This window comes from Neopsephotus bourkii, unplaced genomic scaffold (assembly GCF_033783945.1).
Source record: "Neopsephotus bourkii isolate Nb327-2 ecotype Australia unplaced genomic scaffold, CSIRO-AGI_Nbou_v1 NB_196, whole genome shotgun sequence".
NCBI classification, from domain to species: Eukaryota; Metazoa; Chordata; class Aves; order Psittaciformes; family Psittacidae; genus Neopsephotus; species Neopsephotus bourkii.
The window spans coordinates 1,735,753-1,759,480 of record NW_026900709.1 but is presented as its reverse complement, the minus strand read 5'-3'; the positions used below and the strand labels follow the sequence as shown (position 1 = coordinate 1,759,480).

The 23,728-nt window shown below is 42.0% G+C and overlaps 1 protein-coding gene across 2 annotated transcripts in view; it reads left to right on the top strand.

Moving 5' to 3' along the window:
* TMEFF2 (transmembrane protein with EGF like and two follistatin like domains 2) overlaps positions 1–23,728 on the top strand; it is a 129,265-nt gene that overhangs the window by 91,026 nt on the left and 14,511 nt on the right. For both annotated transcript variants that reach the window (XM_061376618.1, XM_061376610.1), the window contains exons 6-7: positions 4,851–4,999; positions 6,107–6,166. In XM_061376618.1, the coding sequence (XP_061232602.1) occupies positions 4,851–4,999; positions 6,107–6,166 (209 nt within the window). The remainder of the gene's footprint in view (positions 1–4,850; positions 5,000–6,106; positions 6,167–23,728) is intronic.

Genomic DNA, 23,728 nt, shown 5'->3' with positions numbered 1-23,728 from the left:
AAGCCTCGTGGGCTCCTCCAGCATGTTAGCCACAGAGCTGCACTTCTGTATGCAGGCACCCTCCAGTTCTGCCTGGATGTGATGCTCTCTTGCGAGGGTCCAGGAATCTCATCAAGAAGTTGCTGCAGGTTGTGCCATGGGGAATTAGCCTGAAATCCCCTGAGGAGGTGCCCAGGTCTGCCCGCTGGACAGTCATTTTAGTTTGGTTTGATTTTTTTGCTTTCCTGATCCCCATAATAACTAACTGGATTCTTGGATGTTCAGCTCCTCCAAGATTTTCATCGTATGATATGAATTGGAATAAAATAAAGCATATAAAAGAGGTGGAATTCATCAGAGACTATCATTATGGCCTGCAAGTATGGACATAAGAAAGTGAGCCTTGTTTAATGGTTGTTTACAGTGACAGCCCAAACTTTAATCAACATATGAGCCCATTACTTGAAAGACGCAACGGGCCTGTGGGACAGCATTCAGTATTCCTTCCTTCCTCAGGGGAGCTGCAGGGTATCAGCTGACATCTTGGAAGCACTCCTTCCTCACTGACGCTTTTAAAGCTGCTTTTCTGACTGCAAAAGGCATAGTTAAGCCTTGCACATGCATTTTGTGTGTGCTCTTGGGTACAGTTTCATCCTGTGACCCCATAGGAGACTTCATTGACTTTCTCACAGCTTCTTGAGCCCGAGGAAAGCTCAGTCAGCCTTTATATTGCCAAGCTTTCTTCAGTGCTACAATTAGGAACAAAGAAACCACATAGATTTATTGATATAACTATAATCAGAAGTCATAGCCAGGATGATAAAATGGTCAAATGATCAAATTACTTAAAATTAGAGGCATACTGAAGTGCCTCAGGGACCACAAAGCTGCAGGCAGGCATCCAGCCATCTACATGGCAGTGGGATGTATGCTGCCAGCCGCATGCAGGCAGGGGGGCCAAGGGAGAGACCCAGGGCTGGTGCAGCCAACAGCCAAAAGAGGTGAGGCCACTCCAATTTTGTCACTTGTGAAAGATAAGAAGGCAGAGCCTGGACAGAGCCTGCGCAGAGCCAGGTTGCATGGTGAGTGTGAGAGGGAAGTGCCAGTGCTGGGCGCTAGCTAGGAGCAGGATGCTATTTCTGGGAATAAGTAATGCTGGGGCAAGGCTCCCTTTGGGGTAGAGGATTCCTGTGTCCCCCAGGATCTGCAGTCTTGAACACCATTAGGATTCTTACCTAATGTGCACGCTGGAGCCAAGCAGGGGTGTCACAGTTTGGTTCCACTCATTTAATAGGAGACAGTCCCAATTCTGCATTTTATAACACTTTGAGAAGCGAAGGCACTTTTACCTATGGCTTCAGGATTTCATTCAGTCAAATACATTAAGTGCTGTTCATTTTGTATTTATTACCACCAGTACATCCTGCTTAAGGATGATATATGGTACGAAAAATTCTTCACTATGAGGGTGGTGAGGCTCTGGCACAGATTGTTCAGAGAAGCTGTGTCTGCCCCATCCCTGGCAGTGTTCAAGGCCAGGTTGGATGGGGCTTTGAGCAACCTGCTCTAGTAGAAGGTATCCCTGCCCATGGCAGGGGGTTGGAACTGGAAGCTTCAAGGTCCTTTCCAACAGAAAACATTCTGTGATTCTATGATTCCATGCTCTGTGGCCCTGTATGCTTGGCCATGCACCTTTGGAGTAAATGCCCCGCCTCTTTAATTTACTTTCCTGGAATTTGGGGGCATGGTTGAAATAGCAGTCTGCTTGTTCCTCTTGTTTGAAAAAATGTGTTTGCATATACTGTCATTTTACCTGATAAGATGAGCATTATAAAATAAACAGTCAGCAACCCAGGCACGTTAATCTTCCTGATGCAATCCTACCTTTAGCATTTTCTGACATATATTTGATGTTGACTTAATTGTACAGCCTTAAAGTAGGATTTGAGTATAAAAGTGCAAAAGCAGTAAGAAAGTGCAGATGCAAGCTAGAAGCTGTCCCCTGAAAGCTGTGCAAGAGGTGGATGATGCACAGATCCCTGCAGCAAGGAGATCGAGGTGACAAGTTTATTGTATTGTTTTTTCACCACCCATCTAGTCATCCCTGAACATCAGGCTTCACACAGGAGATATGTTGAGACTTGCACATACAGTGTCATCCTGTGGTTGTCCCTTTCTGTTCTCGTATGCAAGCAATTTGACATCAGCACAAGCAGTGAGTGGTTCATGGTGCTCATGTGGTACGTCCTGTTAATGCAGCATGAGGCTACAGAGATCTTGCTCGGAAAGAAAAGCTGGTCTCACAGATACCATTTTAGAATGGAGTTGGGAAAAATCTTGTCTCCTCACTTTTACCAAAAGAGGTCAGAAAAGTCATTTTGGAACCTTGTTCTTTGAAAGGTATCAAAAGATGCAAATAAATGCCTAATGGGCTCTGCAATGGTCTTTGAAATCAGTGGGAGATAGGTGTTTGAGATTTCAAAAATCCCACACAAGGTATTTGCATGCATCTTTAAGCATCTAAACACCTTTAAAAATATGTCTCTTAAGTGCCTAACTCTGAGTATAGGTTCCTGTGTCCCGCAGGCATTTCTGAAATAGCATCCAAAGTTGCTTAGATTTCCACTGAAGCTCACCCTTTTGTTTTAATTTTCTCGTTGACTTAATTTTCTTGTGAATTGAGACATAATATATATTAACCTATACTAATTTTTTATAGCAAAATACGGAGAAGTGAAGCTGTTTCTGAGCTGGTTTATTACAAAAAAGGAGCATATGGCTGATTGTGTCCCATCTGAAATGCAAATGGTGGGGCTACGTGGAAAGAATTGCTATTACTTGAGCATTAAATGTTTCCTAATGAAGTGAGTTTGACTAAGGTGGGAAGCTGGAAATGGCTGCAGGAAGAAATGACAACGGTGAATATTTTGGTGGAGCAGAGCATTCTTGTCCCACTGATAAGGAGGCTCTTAGGAAATCAACTGGAATTTTTTTCTTATATTCTGTATGTTCGTCAATGGGGGGAAATTGTTACACAGACAGCTAGACTATTTTCTTCCCCTGAAATCATGTAATTTAATTTATAACCCAGCTTTTCACTGGTGGCCTCTTTTTCAGCTGACGGTTTCTATATTTTTTGAACTTTTGGGGAAAATAGACTTACCCAATGTAAAGAAAGTCTAAAAGATGACGAATAGTGATTCCACTAAATTTTATCATGTTGGGCACTTTTGTAGAGGGCAGAGGCCAAAGAGGGTGATGAAGAAATCTGACCCATCTAATTTCCTGGATGCTTTCCTCTTCCCACCAAGGTTTTTCTCTTGTGTGTATCCATCTACACTTCCCATGGTCGAAGGTGTCCAAATGTCTGCTGCAACATGGGAGGTGAAATGACTTTTTAGCTCTTTCCTAAATCAAGCAATGAGGCTAGAGGCTGACATTTCCATTACTTAACTTTCCAATGGGAGAGCTGTGGAGTCAGGGCTGTGAGGTTCAGTATAACCAGTGGGCTGCAGATAGAGCATCAGTCACATTCTTCTGCCTTAAATGTCAGAAGGAGCTGGGAAGAGTTTAGCTAGCAGCATGTGCATGATTATGTGCTTAGAAGAGCTGAAGCAGCTGCCAGGTTAGACCTCTGGCTTTGTCCCCAAGCAGGATCCTATCGGTGTTAATGTAAGCGTTGCAGCGGCTGAGCTGTCTGTTATATGACACAGTTGGGGGAGGGAAGATTAGCATGCCTTTCCCTTGCCAATGACCAAGGGTTTCTAACGTTGCTAATGATAATGAAATAGGAGAAATGTAAAGAAAAGAGGCTGCAGCCTCCTGTTGATGGAAGTAATTGGGTTTCTCCATCTTATGAGCAATGACGAGGCTTGCTGGCGTCAAGATGTGTTCACATTAGTGTGTTAGTTCGGATCTGGGCCAGACTTTTGAATTTTATACCCCACTGTGCTTTGGCTCAGGGCGGCTCAGGGCAGCTCAGGAGCTCATGAGCTGGGTCAGTGGGCTCTGGAGGTGCCCCTAAGCTCCTGGAGGACAGAGCCAGCACTGCCCTACCTATGCTTTCCCACACTCCGCTCTTGGCCATGGGAGTCTTCACCCTGCACAGGTCATGTCACCAGGTTGCAAGCGGGCACTGACCTTGCTGGGGGACACCTGGGTAAGGCTTTTTGGTTGCTGAGTTATTCAAATGCTTCAGAAAGGTCTTGTTCACAAAGTCTCTCCTAAAACAGCGTTCCCGTGGTTTTAATACTGAGTAGCCTCACTGTGTCCAGGAAGCTACTCAGTGGGAGATCCCACCATCCTAGGCACAGAGGGAGTACAATCACATCGCTGCTGTCAGTCTTGCCAGGTGGTTTTATTCTAGTAGGGTGAGATGAGGCTTCAGTATCACATCTTTTATGATCAGAGTGCCTACAGGTGCTGTAATTATTATAAGAACTAAACCATAAATCAATATAAAACCACATTTATACATTGTTATGTGTGATGGGCAGCACCTCAGTGGAGGTGAATTTTGTGGCATCTTTAATTGCAATAGGGCATAGCAGCTTGAATTATCTGCATATCTGCTTGAATGTTCTTTGTTTACAAGAAATTACAAGCGGTGATGCTGTTTTCCATGTGTAACACTCTTCTTTATCTTTCCTTTTGCTTGCTTTTCCTTTCTGTGCCTCTTGCCTCCCCCTGCATCTCATTTCCATCCAGAAACACAAATGACCTCTTGACAGAACTTTCCACTTTCATTCTGCTGATTTGCATTGTGCAGTCAGGAAAATACAAACACTTTTATTTCTGAGATGTATTTGTGATGTCATGAAAAACTTTCTCATATTAGCCTCTTCTTTTTTTCTCTTACTTTATCTTTTCAGGTGCGTGTGCAACATTGACTGTTCTCAAACCAACTTCAATCCTCTTTGTGCTTCCGATGGGAAATCTTATGATAATGCATGTCAAATCAAAGAGGCATCATGCCAGAAACAGGAGAAAATTGAAGTCATGTCTTTGGGTCGATGTCAAGGTAACTCTCATAACAAAACTCATTTCAAAGAATGTTTTCAATTTTTGTTCAGGAGAAAAAAAAAATAACTGGGGCTGGCTTCTTATTTGGCACTTCTTACATTTCCATTAAACTCTTGCAATTTATGTTGTAGAGCGCAGGCTGCGGGAGAGGGCAGAACCCTCCTCAGTACAGATGCCAAGCAAGGCATGAGGAGTGGCGTGTGTAACCCTTCCCACACTGTGCCTGCAGCAGCAGGGGACTGTCCAGCCCTGCCCTGTTTTCAAAATCAGCACCTGTATTTCACCCAGAGCTCTGTCCTCCAAGTAGGAGTTGGAGCAGGACAGCAGGAGGGCCCCTCAGGTACAATTTGCCTCCCTTAACTGGAGCAGCACAAAGCAACTTCAGGAGGCAAAAGACATGCTCCCCAACAGACTGTTGCTTGTTTCTGTGCTGGGCCCATGAGATGCTAATAGCAGCTCAAGACCCACTGTGATTCTCCATGAATGCCATGTGTGTCACTGCCCAGCTCATGGGCTACTACGCCACCTGTAACCTTTGAGTTGACTGCAAAACTCTTATTTTGTTCTAAAATAAAAGTGAAGGAATGTTGCCTTTAAATAGCTCCTGTAAATAGAGTGTCTGCTAAGGCTCAGACTTTTAATAGCTTTTTTCCCCTTAGCTTCTGACCAATAAATCCTCAGTATATCTACTTACAAAGCCACACTATACAGGTGTATTAAACACATTCTAGTATATTCTTATCTCTTTAAATTAAACCACCCTATGTGGCAGTTCATTTCACGGTACATATTAAAACTCCCCAATTACTTCAAATAGAGCAGAAATGACAACTCCTGTTTCATACCGATATATTTATCCCAGCTGCAATCTGTTATCACATATTGTTATAAAAAAAATGTGTTTGCTTAATGGAAGATGTTTCATGTTTCATTCCAAAAAGCCGGATCCTGCTGTTTTCACCTGGCAGATGCAGGGTTGCCTTGCAGCGAGCAGCGGTACTGTGCTTGCAAGTGAAGCCACGTTTGCTTAGACACTGGTGGTTGGGACATAGTTTGTATCAAGTATAGGCTCCCCAAGTGATTTAGCATATTTCTTTTCAAACAGATAATACTACAACAACTACAAAATCGGAAGATGGGCATTACGCAAGAACAGATTATGCAGGTACGGTTCCCATTCTGTGAGAATCACAATTCGCGGGAACTGTGTAAGTGCCTTTTTTCCTCTGCTAAACTGAGGTGTCCTTATCTTCTAGGGTGGCTTTCTTGGTTTACTTTTTAAAAAAAAACACTCTTTCTGCATTACTCTTTGTTTTGCTGGAAACTCTCTTCCTTCTTAATAAATGGGCTTCTTCTGTTTTTGTCAATGTACAGATATCATGGCCATAAAACAGTTCTGACAGTGGAAATGAGTGCTGTAAATTATTTGCCAGAATTAGCAGACATTATTGAAAATTGTTGAATCAGTGCACTGGAGTATGCATATTTTTGTCATGATATACTGGTTTAAGAAAGTGCAAATCCAGAGCATAGCCAACTGTGATACCGTGAAACATTGCCTTTATAGATGGTATTACCTGTCGGTGCTTAACTATGAAGTTAATAAGGTTCTTAAAATGTGAGGGTTTTTTTAAGTGATAAATGGTTTTAATTTATTTAGAAGCTACAATAAAATATAATGGCTGAATAGACTTATATGGTGTTTGAAATTAAAACCATGTAAATACTAGAGAGATTTGGGAGACATTTTTTACACCCTTTGCCTGAGAGGATTGATTTGGAAGTTGAATGTCTGTGTGAGCACGTGTATGCATGCAGATATTCACAGCTCACACTGAGAATTAAAGCCCTTGGGAAAGTGTTGTGAAAATGGGTCAGGTGATGCATTCCTTGCTTCAGTTTGTTATATTTTTGTGCTTTGAAAGTATTTAGAGAGAGTAGGTGCAGCTCACTGGGTTTATCTGAGCAGATTGCTGCATGGCTTAGGTGAAATCCAGCTGAAGGTTTCACAGGTCTTAACACTTCTCACCTGCAGAGTCCTCAGACAGTAGTTAATTCAGCTGGTCATCTCTTGCGAGGGCCGTTTGTGCGTGACATCCTTGTGTTAATAGATTAGAAATAGCCATTAGAAATGGTTGTTCTGTTCCTACTTAAAAATGGTACGTGATGATTAAAACATAGAGCTATGAATAAATGATGTCTCGGTGAGGCAGAGGAGTGCTAGGTGTTGGGGGTGGCTGCAGCACGAAGCAGAGAGGGTAGAAATCTCTATGGAAAGTAAACGCTGAGATTCATTTCCAAAAGATCAAAGATGAACAATGGCTCAGGTGTTTCCTGCTGCCAAGGAGTCCTTCCATGGGTGGAGAGATAGTCACGCAAAGAGAGAAAGCCTTCCGTCTCTTTCCCCCAAACCCTTGATTAATCTCAACTTTTCTCTGGGAGGCAGCTGTCACTTGTCTCAAAAGGCTGGAAGGGCTGAGGTTGTTTTCTGTGATGGGCAGGAGATACAGACCCACATTGCTTAGAAAGGAGAAAGCACATTTAAGCATGAAGCAACTGAGTTGGAATAAGAAGGGAGGAAAAGCAGAAGGGGGAGGAGGAGGAGATCACAGTGATGACAAGAGAAAGCCAAGTCATGGGTCACAGAGGAAGAGGTGCACAGAAGGCACCTTCATCTCAAGTGGGCAGGAGGAAAAGAACAGCTCTTGCTTAGGAGATGATATTTCAGCCTACGCTTGAGAGGAGAGGTGGTGGGTAGAAGAAAACTGATTGCAGCAAAACACTGTCAGCGGTTGGGAGTCGAGCAAGGAACGCAAGAGGGAACTGGTTTATGGGGGGGGGGGAGGGTATGGCAAAGAGGAGTGGGTCTGCACTGGAGATGGTTTCTGAGTGTGGAAGGGTCAGAAGGAGTGTGAGAACAGATAGCCAGTGAGAGGTGATGGGGCACTGTGGAGAGGAGACAGCACCTCACTGCTCTAGAGCCATGGAGTGATGGAGACATCCTAAACAAGCAGTAAGTCTCAGCAGATAGCTCTGGCACAGAAACTCACCATGGTTGCACTTTAGTAGGCAGCAGCTTGAGGCTTCTGCTATGCTTCAGGCCCCAGTGGGGAGCTTCAAGGACAGCGAATGTGTCCTCTGGGTAGGTCTTGACAGGTACCATCCATTGATTTAACCGCAATCACTTGCACCAGCTGGCATCTTTTTATGCACCTAACTATTATTCTTACTTGACTTTCATTTTTGCATACAGTGTCAGCACGTAGGGTGAAGGGTGCAAGTTCATGCAGGGCAATCCACATGACTCCACTGTCCCCACATATTTGTGCCATAACCCTGCCAGGAGACCCTGTATTAAAAAGCTATAACAACTCCAGACTTTTGGAAATAGTGAAAAGGAAGACATCAATATAAAACTGGGGCTCAGGGAGCATTCAGGCTTCAGCATTTTCCAGGCAGGAAGCTCCATGCCGTCCTCACACTTTTTCAACTGTAGAAACATTTGATGATGGCTATTACAGGAATGTGGTATGTGCTACTTTTTCCCACCTTCATATCCCTCATAAGGTAAATACTGCCCTGACTATGGGGAGCTTTGTGTGAAAAAGCAGCAGTTCCTCAGCTGTCGTGCATCTAAAGCAATTTCCCCAAGCTTGTGCCTTCCCATAGAATACCTTTGTTCTCTTACCACTTAATGGCATTAAAAATTGCAGAGACCATAAGCACTCCACGCTTTTAAAAACATTGACTTGTATGGACTGACTTTCCCAGGGGAGAAAATAGCAGTGGGCATAATTGATGTTGTCAATTATGCTAATGCAGGAGTGCCAAATGCTCTTTGCAGAGACCATGGTAGCTGAGCGGTGCGGGTTTTTCCATCAACACCCCCGCACGCTCGACGTGGGGTCCCAGGAAGGCAGCAGCTTTGGGAACAGCCACAAGTCCCAACACCCGGCTGATTTTTTTCATCTAGAAATACTCAGACTGTCTGTTCCATCAGTGTCTTTGTTCCCTGCTGTTCCTTCAAGCCTGTTGTTACTTGCAAATAGTACATAAATCTTACAGTTTGAAAAACCAAGAGTTGTTTCTTTGGAGCTCAAATCTTTGCAGTGAGTTTACATCACCTTCATTTTTTAAGGGCTCTTTACACAGTCAAGATTTGTCTGATAGTGGAAATACCTGATTAATATCAGAGACACCCAAAAAGCATGTCCCCTTTTTTAACAAAGCAAACATGGGGAAAGTGAGCCGTAAGTGGCCCTTCTCTGATGGTGTTCATTTCTGAAGGTTCAGCATGGCTTGTGCCATGGCTGCTTGTGCAATACATGTAATCACAGTGTCTGTAGAGAGATGTGTTTGTGTCTCTCTTTCTGCTATTCTGGCCTCTTTTTTTTCTGAAACCCCAAAGTATTTATCAGACTTGGGGGGATTTTCACTTTTTTCAACAAATTATATTGTTGATGTTGATCAAGTTTGTGAAATAAGATTTAGTTTTAGTCAATAAATGAATGGGTGGATTTTTTCTCTCAAATCTGACAGAAATACAGTTTATCTGGCAATTTCCATGAAAGAGCATTTTTAAACATTTTAAGTGTAATACATGTTTTGGAATGTAGTGTTAGAGCTGAAAGTCCTGTGATAGATGTTTTCGTGAATTTCCTCATTATATGCATACAAAAGTTGACTGTTTTGGTGGCATTTTTGCATTCAGAGTCTAGGCAAATCAAGGAGCTTTCATCTTGTTTATTTACTTTATTTACTTTATTTTTATTCTTCAATATTTATGTTCCCTTCTTAAGATTTGTTATGAGCAATTATCCCCCTAACTGATTTTGTCCTTTCTCATTATCAAATTACTGAGGTTTTTTCCAAGTCACTTGGAGCACTATAAAGAATAAGTCAGAATGGATGAGCCATATTTCAGTGTTATATATTCATGAAAATTGTCAGCAAAGACACTGACAAATTTGATAGACCTATTCAATAATATCATCTTCAAGGCCAGACAAACCTCCCTATATGAGCATTGATTAGATCAAGTCTCAGCAGCAGAACGCCAGCAGCACAACAAAGCTGATGGAAAGGGGAAAAAAGGTGTTTTCAGCCCCAATAGTCTTCTTTGATGAATGTATGTATATATGGTCAGTTTGAGCCATATTTTTGGGTTCTTCAACAGTGGTTAATTCTCCCTTGGCTGAAGCCTCAGGTGGTGCCTTCTGGCTCTTCTGGGGTCTCTCTTGCAGGCAGTGCCATGGACCCTCTTGCTGATGCTGATCCTGTGCCCAGGAAATGCTAACAAGCAGAAAATGTTGCACGTATGCTACAGCTGCTCTGTTCCCAGCTCTTCCCCCTGGTTTCCCATGGGATTTAAAATCTTCATGACAGTCTTGGATCACTTTCAGGCCACTTTCTGGCACAGGGGCCTTCCTGGCACTACTGGAGGTGCTCAGGCAAGTAATCCAGCAGATGGCTGTGTTGCCCAAGCAAATGGAATGCTCCACCAAAAAGGGCAAAATCCATCTGTGTCAACACATCATCTTCCCTTGGCTGGGCCAGGGCTGGGGGATGAAGGCAGTAACAGTCATCACAGATTCCCCCCTCCACGGACAAAGGGTCTCTTCAAAAGTGCAAGAGTCTTGGACTCCAAGATAAATACAACGTAATATTTATGTTTGAGAAAAGAAAACCATCCTAAAACTTTACCAAAACCCACCAGTCTGCATCATTAACTTATAATCCCTTTGAACAGGACAACAAATCATGCCTATCAAGGAAAATGGGGAGAACTGACAGTGGTGCACTGACCCAGCACATGTGAGAAGCACTGGGCTGTGATGCATCCCTTTCTTCATGGGCTTGATACAGAGCCCACTGAATTCAGTCACAGTCGTCTTTATTGTCTGTAATAGGCCTGGAGAGTGGCCAGGAATCAGAACAGCAGTGCTGGATTTCTATAGAGAGTGACTATTTCATTTCCCTCCAACCTCATCTCTCGCCAGGAATAAAATATGAGAACTTCAGACTAGATTCCTCCTCCAGATTATAAAATTTTTAAGTAGGTTAAGGTTTGAGTGTTAACCAGTTGACACTGACCCTATAAATTAAATCTTGTGTCTACTGTCATGTAAGCCATCTCCTAAACTGGTAAAGAATAGTAAAGCCCCAGAGCTTAGGTATGGAATATAAACTATCATGCAGTTTTGCTCTGTATTTGTGAACCAGGCTTTCCTTTCTTCTTAATGGAATTAGCAAGTGAGACATAGAGCCGAGCACCATGCATCCATCACAGCTAGAAAGATACCATTTCTCATCTGCAGCTTTGTAAAAAGGCTGGGGAAATTGCATCCTTGCATATGCAGATTTGCTTGGCTTTCGCTTCCGCAGACTCAGAGTCAGAGGTTGTCACACTAAACAAATAGATTATTTAGGAAGTGTTCCTGTTTTTCCATCAAATCACTTAAGAATTGAAAAAAAAATCCCCACATTTTAATATTTTGACAGCTGTGTGGCAGCATGAGTGCTGTCTAGCTGCGGCCTCCACCTGCGCTCACGCACATAGGCATGCACACTCCTGGAATAGCACAGTTGATACATAGCTTTAAAAACTTAAAGCCTTATATGTTGCTGCAGTTGTTATTTGAATTTACAAATGAAAGGTTTTGTGAAAATATACGTGAGTTTTATGTACAGTGAAAGTCCACAAACTGATGGAGATGAGCTTACAAAACAAAGAAGAACCAGTGCAGATTGTATTTCAGGCTGATGAGGGCTTCTCACTCAAGAGATGTGACCATATTATGCTCCAAATCCCTGGATGTCCTTTAAGATGTCTGGTGGTTTGGAAATGTAGATGTTCCTTACTGTGAATGTGGTGAGGCACTGAACAGGTTGCCCAAAGAAGTGGTAAATGCTCCATCCCTGGCAGTGTTCAAGGCCAGGCTTGTCAGAGTCTTGGGCGACATGGTCTAGTGTGTGGTGTCCCTGCCTATGGCACAGGGGTTGGAACTAGATGATCTTAAGGTCCTTTCCAACCCTGACTATTCTACGATTCTATGTTTACAAATAACTGAAGTCTGACTCTCCTGATAGAAAAGCTTTCCAAATGTAGAACAGAGGAAATGTCTCAGCTCATTGCATGGAACCTGGAGGCTTCCAAAATAAAATCAAGGTTTACCATTGCAGAAAGTAGGATAGTGTTTACTCGGCAGTAGTAACTGTAGCTTAGTTTAATTTACCGAATACTAAAAAGCACAGATAAGAAAACCATTCCTATTCTGGGATCCTTCTGAGTGATTTTCAAAGGGAAGAGAGAGATCACCATATGCTGATAGCACGGTGGTCTGCAGCCATTCTGCTGGCTTGCAGCTCCTCCACTTTTGTTGACATCAAGGAGAAAATTTAAGAAGCAGGGGTAGAGGCCAGCTGGTAGGTTAATAAACCTTACTGTCACCTACTTCTGAACCTACTGTCACCTACTTCTGAACTTCTGAACCACTGAATAGCCAGCAGTGTCAGTCCCAACTACTCGCTTGGCCCCCAAACCTTCACTTGTCCTAGGTGTTTTCTTAGATGAAAAATTGCAGCAGCTGCTTTTTGTAATTTAACTCCTGGTTTTCAAAAGGTGGAGTAAAGAAAGTCCCACTCCAGCATTTCTCTATGCCATCATGGGGAGTGGATGCTTTATTTCTAAAATACAAATAACCGAGGCATTAATACAATTGCTTTTCAGTGGGCGCTGCAGCAGAGGCTACCGCAAGTGTTCTTCTCGCACTCTCAAATTTATCTTTAGATCCTGCATGGCTCCATCTTACTGAAATCTACTTAATTATTTTGGAACAGGAGATGGACACACTATTGTAGAGGTCATATAATAGCCTCACAAACAGATCTATGCCAGGAGGAAGGAAGCTGAAGCACTCTGGAGCGCCATGCAGTGTGATTTAACAGCACTTACTCATAACAGTCTTTTCCTGAGGAGCATGCAAAATCAAAACAGGCTTATGGAGATTTTAAAAACAAGCTATAAGAAGAGAGAAATATTGCTCATTTAATCTGCCAGCCTCAAGAGAATACCTCACTTTTTATGAGAGCTCTCTAACTTTGAGCCACATGTGCTAAGCTTGGTAAAATATGCCTTGGTTTTTTGAGTTTCTGGGGTTTTGTGGTTTTATAATGAGAGAAATCGTGCCTTTTCATTACTTATGATTTCCCAGTGTCATGCTCATGGAACCTGTAATTGTTAGCATTAAAACTTAAATTAGGTCTCAGGTGAACTGCGAGGCATCTTCTTACCTAGACTGATGTAACACAAGGCAAAAGAGCATTTCCATTTGTGCTTTTAAAGCTTAGCCCTTAATTTAGTCACTAATGAATGTGAATCAAAAGTTGCAGAATTCATTTGTGCTTTCTTTCCATAATAAACAATTCAGTAGTATTGTAAGTGAACATCATAAGGAAAGATATTTGATTTGCTTGGAAGCTCAGTAGCCTGAAAATTTGGTATGTCCAGGCTAAGAATTTGATCTGTAGGAAACAGGAAAAGCAAGTACCAATGTGTAACACCAATATTGGCATGGGGTGCTTAAAAAATACAAAATTAGACCAAGCTATTTTATTGTTGTGAGCATCCCTAAGTATTTAAGTCCTGGAAATTAGTTCAGGTGTAAAGCTTTGTCAAGATGAGGGTGTAATGCAAGTGTATTTTTCTGTCTAGGGTTTCCGTCAGAAATGTGCAAAGCTCACAAAGCTTGCTCCAAACATTGACTCCCACTTCTGCTTCCCTAAGACTGTGTACCTTTCTGGTTGTTTTTTTCCCTTATACTGTCATATAAGCAGTCTTCTGTAACATTTTGTTCTGTTAAAGGTTATGGATAAAAACAGAAACTAAGTGTAATAGAGATGAGCAGACCTGAGTTGTTGAGTTCCAAAATAGGCATTCCTACAGATTTTTCCATTTGTTTCCCAGTCCATAAACACATTGTGTATTATTTACATATATTTTACCATGTTCGGAGCATAGAAGCCCATCTTCCTGAACAAGTCTGAGTTTTTCAGTACCCACGGATGGTTTTATCCTCTACTCAGTAGTGTTTTGACAAGAATGAATAAGCTTCAAATGAAGGTAGAACCTGAAGAAAAAAAGACAGTTTTGTGCTGACACGTAAAAATGTGATCCTTAAAACTCAACACAACTTAAATTGTGTGTGATTTCTCAAGTTGCCTTTAACTAGATGCCTTCTTTCTAAATAGGACCTTTAATGGCAAGGGGTACCCAAGAAGAAATGAGTGCAGCCCCCATGGCTGGGTTTCACAGTGTCAGCTGTGGTGCTGGTTTAGGTATCGGTCTGTAACTCCTAGCACTTCGTCCATGTGCCAGGAAGGTGGTAGATACCAACTGGCTTTGTCCTTTTGACATCTTCATGAAGGCATTTCTCTCTTGATAGCATCTTCTTTTCATTCTCAACCCTGCTTCATTTTCTACAGGAAAGGAAAGTAAAAACAAAGTATTTGAGAAAAGACTTTGTATTTGAGTTGATCTTCCCCAAGGAATAGGCTGGGAAAATTAATCCTGCTTTCTGGATCTGGGGAGGAATTTCTCTCACCCTTGGTTCCACCCTTCCCCTGAGCTACAGGCACTTTTATTAGCTCAAGAGTCATCCTTGAAGGATGCTGTTTGAGAGGAAGCACACAGCTGTTTGCCATCCACAACACCAGCTTGTATTAGTTAATGTATATTAAAGAGTACCACAGTGTATTTTTATGCCTAGAAGCCCTATTTTAAGTCTGGTTCCTGTAAATCTGCTGTTGGGAATTGCAGAGCCTTCCCAAGAATTTGAGAGTTAAAGTTGTAATGAGATGCTAGAATATCTGTTTTTAGTAAACACCAACATTTAAATATTTGTGTTTGATCTAGTCTGAAATGTAAAAAAAAAAAAAAAAAAAAAAAAATTTTTTTTAAATATTCATAGAACTGAATTTCTTCAGAATTTGTTTCACGGGATGTTTTGGCATTCTTTCTGAAATGTTAGAAATCAAAATACCATGAGATGAAAAGCCTATGACAGTTGTAATAAATAAGTTGTATAGTAAGGAAACTTGCTACTTAGAGCTGACTGAAACATCATCTTTTCTAGAAGGAGTATCGTCATGTCAAATTGCAATACAAACACAAGATAATTTGATCATTTAGACACATGAAATGGTAACCTGATCCTTAAGATAACAAAGGCTTTCACCTAGACTCAGGGAGTATAAATGCATCTGGTAGAATGAAAAGAAATGTGGTTGGGGAAGAAACAAAAGCGTGGTATATTTACTTTTGATAGACCTTCAAAATTAGACCACATGGAGACAAGTAGTAATTTTTGCCTATTTTAATAGACTTTAGTAAAGGAAGCAAAGACAGACTAATACCTTGCCACATCTGTGCTCACTTTGCTGATGGTTTCGCTTCTTTTCACTGAACACATCTGCTAAAATCTGCATCTTGCACTGATTGTTCAAGCAATGGAACATAACTATTCTTTTTGTATTTCTTAATATTTGGTGTATGAGACACAAACCACTAGTGATAGAAATTTGTTACTTAAATAAAATGGAAAATGGCTTATAGGAGATGCAGTGTTTTGAATCATCTATGCCTTCTCCCATACTTCTGTCCATAGAATTTTTTTTCTGCACATGGAAGAAACTCATCCTTGACTGTCTGAGGTGCACAGCTGTACCACCAAGCAAGTGGAAGCACTCTTATTAAGTCAGGTTGGAAAAGCAGCATTTTCCTACTCAGGAAGGTGACTGCTTACACACTTGGGCTACCATTTTACCATGTACTCATGAGCTTGAAGTTAGTGTGAAACTCTCTTCCTGGAAATACAACAGCTGTAAACAAACTCTGCTATTACAGAACCAGTGGCCGTGCATTTCAGAAGGTTATCAGCACTGAATTGAAATATACTTCTTTGCCTACTCTGTTATCACCAGCCTTACCCATTTTAGACATCATTACATAATAGCAAAATATTTTTCAGGAGGAAAAAAAAAAAAAGAAAACCATATTAAAATCCTCCCTATGGTTTTAATCTCCGTGTTTTATTTTATCTGTGGTTTAAAGCTGTGTCAGGTGTAGATCAAAAGCACGCCCCTCCCTGGGGTATTTTATTTACAATTTCATTTAATAATGGAAGTGTACTTCCATCTAGCTAGGACGGGGAAGGATTAAATAAAAAACACTGTTCAGAAATCAAGTAGCACAAGTGTAGCCTGTCCCTGTGCTCTGCAAATGAAGTAGTCATGGAAGGGTTTGTTATTAGTCTATAATATCAAAACTGATAAACTATTAGTGTTTTGTCAGGCATGATATATGCTAAACATTTCCCTCTGCAGATTGCCTTGACAAGAACTGTGACTGTTTTTAGACACATCTGGCACTGCGGATTTTTTTCCATCTTGCATTTCAGTGATTTAAAGGGCCTTGGCTGGGCAGAAGGTTGTCAGCTGTTTGGTTTAAAATACCGTTATAAGAATGAAAAAGATTTAAAGGGGCAGTAGGTAAAATTCTGGCCTCGCTGAAGCTAGTGGGAGGAATGGCCATTGAGTTTAATGGCTTTGTGATTACTCAGTATGGCTTTTTCATCCATTTTATTCTTAGTAAATTTTCCATTTTGTGAAATTGCCCTTTCTTTTCCATTCAGCTTCTCCCACTTTGAATATTAGCTCTAGGAGTGAGCACTGAAATAAAATGCCAAACCCTGTATTTATACAAATGCCATCTTTACAGCTCACTTCTGTGGCACTTCTGTAAGACAATAATGGTGGTGCAGGCGTATAAAAATAGTAAATGCAAGTATTCATGTATAAAAATATGTTCTTAATAGACTTTTCTGGCTGTGCTGCAAAATGGGATGTGCGGCCACTGATGAATCTCAGGACCTCTATAGTGTAAAGAAGCTGCTCTAGTTTTTATGGAAAGGACCAGCGAGGCAGGATTGCGCTCACATTGTGTCCTGTAACACCAAAATACATTGACATGTAGAGGCAGGGGAAGCTATGGAAGTCTTCTTGTCTCTCTGAAGAGTTTAATGGGAGCTGGACATCCCAAAACAGCCAAATCTCATATGCATTTGGCATATTTTGGCAGGCAGAGTCTGAGTTTGGGGCATGGAGAAGTTACTTCAAGGATATTGTGCCGTAGAAGAGTTTGCAGTCATCAGACAAGGAGAGGTGACAGCGCCATAACTGTCTCCAATGCAACGTGTTTCCTGGAGGGATCTTTTTTCAGCCCTTGAGGCTACTCATAGGCATAAAGTATGTTCTGTAGCATTGGGTGGTCTCCTCTCCACATCTCAGAGACCAGTTTTTGCCTGAGAGACCTTTGGCATCTGACTAATAGACAAAAAGCTTGAATTTGTATGGCAAGATGGAGCCCTTTTGTTACAAAAACAAGGACACGCAAAGGTTTCGGCTTTCTCCTGCCATTGCAGAGTTTCATGACAGATGGGAAACAAAGTACATTAGGTAAAAATATATAGCAGGATTTGCTGCAGTGGCATTTTATATTGTTTTATCAGTTTCTCTTGCTACACTTAAGTTTGGAATAGCAAGGGATATCTTTCCAGCTTCAGGCATGAGAAAAGAAGCATTAAACTCCTGATTACCAAGTAGGAATTTCTAATGTATAGTCTGTTAAAAAGTGATCCTTTGAGCCCTCACAAAAGATTTTAACAATGGAAGCGGGCAGATACAGAAAGCAAAGTTGTAGACTGTGTGGACCCATTATCATCATAGTTTTACAATGCAGGACTCAGGTGAGTAACAAAAGAGGCAAAATAAGCAGGTTTCATCCCTCAGCAAACGTAGTGCTTTGCTTTCTATGGAGCAGTGATCACGATTTTGCAACATGCATTAAAATGTCCCTGAACATAATAAAACTTTTCTGAATAACCCGAACAAAAGCAGGAAAAGCATGGCTGAAACCATGCTTTTAACCAAGAACAGACGTATCTCTGAGCAGTCATGGACCATTCAGGGTCATGTTCTGACAACTAAAATAGCCAGGATATGCACAAGGGATTTTCCAGGCACGTGATTCAGGAAGCGTTAAAAAATACCACATATAAGAGTTACGTATTTTTACTTCAGTCTCCTATATTCTTACGCACACTTCCCCCAAATTCTGCAGCTCTTTCTTCAGTTTCCTGGATTAATTCTCTCAGGCAGCATGGCTTTACAAGCACAGATGCTACCTTGGAAAAAAAAAAAAAGGAGGGAATGGAGCCAAATGGGTGTCACACTCCAGCTTGGCAGAACCTTACCAACATGCACCCCAAAAAAAGAAGGAAAAATGAAAGACTGCTTCTAGTAATCACAACTGAATATAAAATTTGTGCAAAATTAGGGCTGTAAAACCTTCAGGCTGTCAAAAGGACTGAAAGAGACACCTCGTGACCAAACTGACATCCCTGACCTACTTGTCCGTGCTGTCACGTACCTGTGTAAACTCTCCCATCTCCATGCCTCCCATCAGACCTCTCTGACAGTTTTGCCATTCGTACTTGCTTTGTAATTTTTTGAGTTTGTTTGAAACGTGCAACCAAAAAGTAAGTAAGTTCACATAACATCGTGCAGGTACACCTAAGTATAAGTCAGAGACCTTTACAGATGCTGCTTCTTGCTACCCATTGATCACCACATAAAACAATCCATTCAGACCTGGAGTTCCTATTGGAAATTAGGGGACAGCCTGGTAATTGGATTAAGGTGTGCTTTTATTTGCAGTAGTTTCTCAAAATGAAGCTCCTATTTTGCTCATTGATCGCCTGCCCAATCTTTCTGCCAGTAAAAGCCACTCACATAGCTGAAGAGACAGGGCAAAGGTTGATAGAAAATACAGCTTTGTGTTGCATTAGATGTGTGTGTTCCTCTGAGAGTGGTCAGGTAGATAAAGATGGTAAGTGCATCACCATACAGACATGGAAACATGCTTTGTTAATCCACAGTAAAATGGCTTTAAAGCAATTTTTATCGATGTAGTCCTTAAAACTTGGAAGAGCCACTAGTTGCATCAGTATTTAAATTTCTGCCAGCCACATGCATAGATGCCAAAGAGAGAATAACTTCAGGACACTGGGATTGCATGTGTGAATTGGAGACCTTTGGAATCTATGTTATTAAAGGATTGGAGGGGAGAGGAAAAAGATGTATTTGCCTTTCTCATTTCCAGAGATGTGTTGAAAATACTAAATTAACTTTACAGGCATAGTCCCAGAAACACACCAGGTTCAATCACGTATGGAGCATGAATTAGCTTGGCAGCAATTGCAAAGCCATAACTTAGGCCACTACAACACTCTCTTTTACTAGTCCTCCACAAGAAATCTGCACCAAAATCATTGTTTATAGCTTTTATCCAATCTAGTAACTTCTTCCATCAGAACATATATATATATTGTACCCCACTGTGTTTATGAAAGATGTGCTTGGTTTCATTCCTGTATAGCTCTTCAGAGCAGTACAGATGGTGCAACTGGTCACAGCCTGCCCTAGTGTGAGCCAGCTAGCCATAAGAAGTACCACTGCTCACTGAGGGCAGTTACACCCCATTTCTCCCATTTAGAGGAAAAGGTACATCCTAGGTGTGTAAAGCTGCACTGTCAAGCCAAATCCTTTCTTTCATGATGGGCATCGAAGGCACAGCCCTCCAGGCTGTCTCCTGTCCCTTCACACCCATAGCTGGGAGACGGGAGACATCATTAGTCATGCGACTGTCCCTCAGGGCGATGCCAGAGAAATGATCTTGCTCCCTCCACACATCAATATTCTTGACACCCATCTTAAAACTTAGGTCATGCATATCCATCTACTCTTTGAAAACTGTCAGAAGGGTACAAATATTCCTTCACTATTTTTAGGGCTGTATCAAAGGTATTTATCGTCTTTCTCGCATCTCATCCCATTTGTCATATTTGATGCTATCTACCAGTTGGCAGGGGAGGAGGATGAAGTCCTTTAGAAACACAGTGGCAGATGGATGAAAGTCCATAAGGTAAGAGCACAGTGATGATGACTCCCAGGTGGTGTGCTTGTTGTCACAGTCTGGAAGCGCCTGTTGCAGTCCCCTGCCCATAGGCTGAGCAGGGGGTTGAAGGAGCGGCTCATCTTCACTTTGGTATTTGCCTGCCCACGAGGTAGTGGGGATGTGGAGGAGGTCTGAGCTGTGAGAGAGGAGGACAACGGATGTCTGGTGACTCCGCCATCCACTTTGCATGCCATCAGCACTCCCACACTGCCTGGTGATGCCAAAAAAACATTTCCTTCAGCACACACCCTTGGCTGCACATCCCAGTGCAAATGTGTACGAGGACATAGCTCAAGCTGTATTATGCATAATTCATACTACTCACACTAGGTGGTATGTGACAGGTGTTGAGATTCTTGGTTTTCCATACATATATTGTCAGTGGGAAGCTCTTCCAGCTCCTCCACAGCACAGACCTCAAGGCTCCACGTCAGGTGGCTCTTTAATGTGCAGGTAATCTGGTCATCCACCTCGTGCCACAAAACTGGGCTGTTTTCCTAGCACCGCTGGTTTTTAGAAGGCAATATATTCAGGTTGAAACTTTGCCCACATACCATCTGCTTCAGCCTTATCTTTCTTTGACAAGACATCTGAATATATAATGTCCACTTGGCATTCCCAGCATTATGTAAGGTTGAGGTTTTGTGTTAGGTTTACAGCTTCGGAGCTCCTCAGCAGCTCTTGCAACAAGCTCCTGCTTTTGTTTTCAAGTGAAAGAGCAGTGACAAAAATCAATACCATTTTCATAGCTATAATGAATGTGACCCACAGCCTTTTTTAGGATGACAACAAGCTTCCATCACATTTCTGGCCTATTTGCAAATATTGATTTGTATTGTAAATGATCTGTAGCCATTTCATATGAAATCTTAAGGTCTTGCAGTTTTGCTCCCTGCAGTCCTTTTGGTATTGAATGTACAGCTATGAATCAAAAGACCTACACATAGACACTACTGAGAGCCAAGGTTTCCAAGTTATGAAAAGAAGTGTTTCAGGGGGTTTTAAGCTTCTTAAGGAGGATCGCTCTCAAAAAGCTCCAACTGAGTGAAAGCACTGCTTTGGAGTGGCAGCAGACTCTGTTTACTCGAAGTGGGGGAAAAAAGTGGAACCTTCATATGCAAATGAATGGCATTTGGAAATGTCATATAGCCACATCTACATATAAATAAGCCCCTCTTGGAGTGCTGCACTAGCAAGGCTGCTTTGACATAGAAATTGCATAGTAGCACATAAACAAGAAACAGCAGGATACCACTTGGTCAAGTTCAGGCAGTTTTGTTCCTTAATCACCACTTAAGTAAGTTAACTAGTATTGCTGTGGCAATGGATGTTAGATGGGGAAGTGGTTGTGGTTGTGAATATAGTTTGGTTGTGTTGCCAGGAAGAAGCAAAACAGGGAGATGTGTTTGTACGTGCTGCATGGGGGCTGTGCAGTTGTGTGGCTCCTGTGCCCCAGAAGGTAGCGCTGAATATAGAGATGTTTCCTATGTCAGCATCCCTCCTAGTCACCTTCTGCCTCATTCTGTAGCTCCATACTTGCTTGCTCTGAAGGAGACAGGATTTGGCCATATAAAGAAGCACATTCTGCTCCTAACATAGGTGTATCATAATGGTTATTCCCATCTCTGCTTAGTCTGTTATTAAAGAGTAAATTGCAACTCTCAGACATACTTTTGCAGAGGGGAGAATGTAAAGAGGTGCCTTGGTCTGGTTCCTACTGTCCATTTTTGACCCCCTCCAGCACTGGCACTAATGAATATCTGGAGGAGAGGTGGTTGGGAGGGAAAGCAAGCCATCAGCCAAGCCATTGGGAGGAATTTCTCACAGAGAGGTGACACCCGCTCTGCTTGTGCTGTGCTGCAGGTGATGGATACACCATTACTCCCTCTGCCTTCAGGCACACAGGCTAATTGGAGGGAACCTCACAAATCTCTAAACTGACACCAACTTTTTTTCAACCCAGAATTACAATAATAATAAGGTTAACTCATCCTCCAAGGGCGCTGTCATGTGCTGCCTAAGGAGATCATATACAAGAAGGAAAACTACAACTATTTCTTTACATGGCTGATTTCTGAAGGGGCAGGAAGCCACTCTCACGGGGCCAGAGGCATTCTTAGTCAGGGGGATCTGAGTGAAGGGAACGTCATCAGCATGCTGATGACAAAGACTAGCTGAGTTAGCACAAAGAAGGATGTAATCTATTCTAGCAATGGGGTTAATGCAGATTTATTCAATCCTGGCACAAAAGAAGGAAGCACAAACTGTAAGGACCCCTTTACCCAGGGCTTTGATAAATCCACAGTACAGCCCCTCATCATGAAATCCCATCCGTAGCAATGATTGCAGGCCTCGAAATCAGTGCTTGTAGCAGCAGTCTTAAAGAGCTCCATCTGTGTGGCTTATCCACAAAAGTATTGAGAGATGGCTTGGTGACAGCTAACAGAGAGACCACATGGGGATCTGAAGATCTTTCCAGTCTATTGGACTGGGAATCAGGCAGGTGCTGTTCACACGCAGCGATGAATCGCTCCAGGAAGCTGCTGAAGGAAGAGGCTAGTCCATCATCTCTTGATGTCCTCAAACCAACTGTGGAGGCACTTGTGCAGCATCCACAGCGGTGACTGCTGCTTTTACTGATGGCCCCAATAGGGGTGAGTGGATGAAACAGGGTGGTGAGGAAGTGGAGGAGGTCAGACAAAGTGCTTTACCTCCATGAATGCAGTGGTCACCCCAGGGGCGTAAAGTATCTATTGTGAGCACCCGAACACTGAGAAAGCACTTGGTTTTGGGCAACACTTCACCCTATGTGGTATTTTTCTTTTCTCTTTTGTCTTGGCTAATATTGCTGGGTGTTCCTGTTCAGGCGTGTGAGCAATGGTTGCTAGCATGTACTTGTATATCTGTGCTATTTTGGGGTTGTATTGCACCTTGTATTGCAGTACCTACTTGGTAGCACCTACTCTTGTGTGTAGGGGCCTCAGCTCCTTGGGATCCACATACAGTCTCTAGTGGAAGGGATAAGGAGTCTGCCCAGCCAGTGAATCCAGGTGGACTGTGGCAACTGAAAAAATAAATGAAGGGTAAAAAAAAAAAAAAAAAAGGCTACATTTAGTTTTGAGCAGAAAAATTATCTTGTTATGTGCAAGAAAATCATTAACAAGTTGCCTAATTTCAAGTAGTCTTCTCAAATAAGGAAGATCTGTTCACAGCTGTTGTAAATAAAAGCACTTCTTGATTTCAAAAGTTCAGAGGTATCTTTAACATATAGAGCAGAGGCCACATCTATATGCTGACAAGCTGGAAGTTCTCTGTTTGAACATCTGGGGATTATTAGTGCCTTAATTCATCAGTTTCTATTATTAATTATGGCAGCATGCTGAATAATTACGATACATTGCTGCAAAAGACAGAGCTCAATATTTTTTTCCAAGTGTGCTAGGACATCTTGCCATCATCTCAAACGGAAAAAGCACTGGATTATTTTTGAAAAAGGAAAGTGGATGTTATCTTATTCCAGGGAACTCATTTGCATAGGGACATTTAAAATTAATAAATTACTGTGTTGAGCAAGCCTATTTTGTGCCTGAGAAAATAAGTGAATGTCATTTAATTCACCAAGTTCCATTTCCCTTCTTTTTTTTTTTCGCCTTT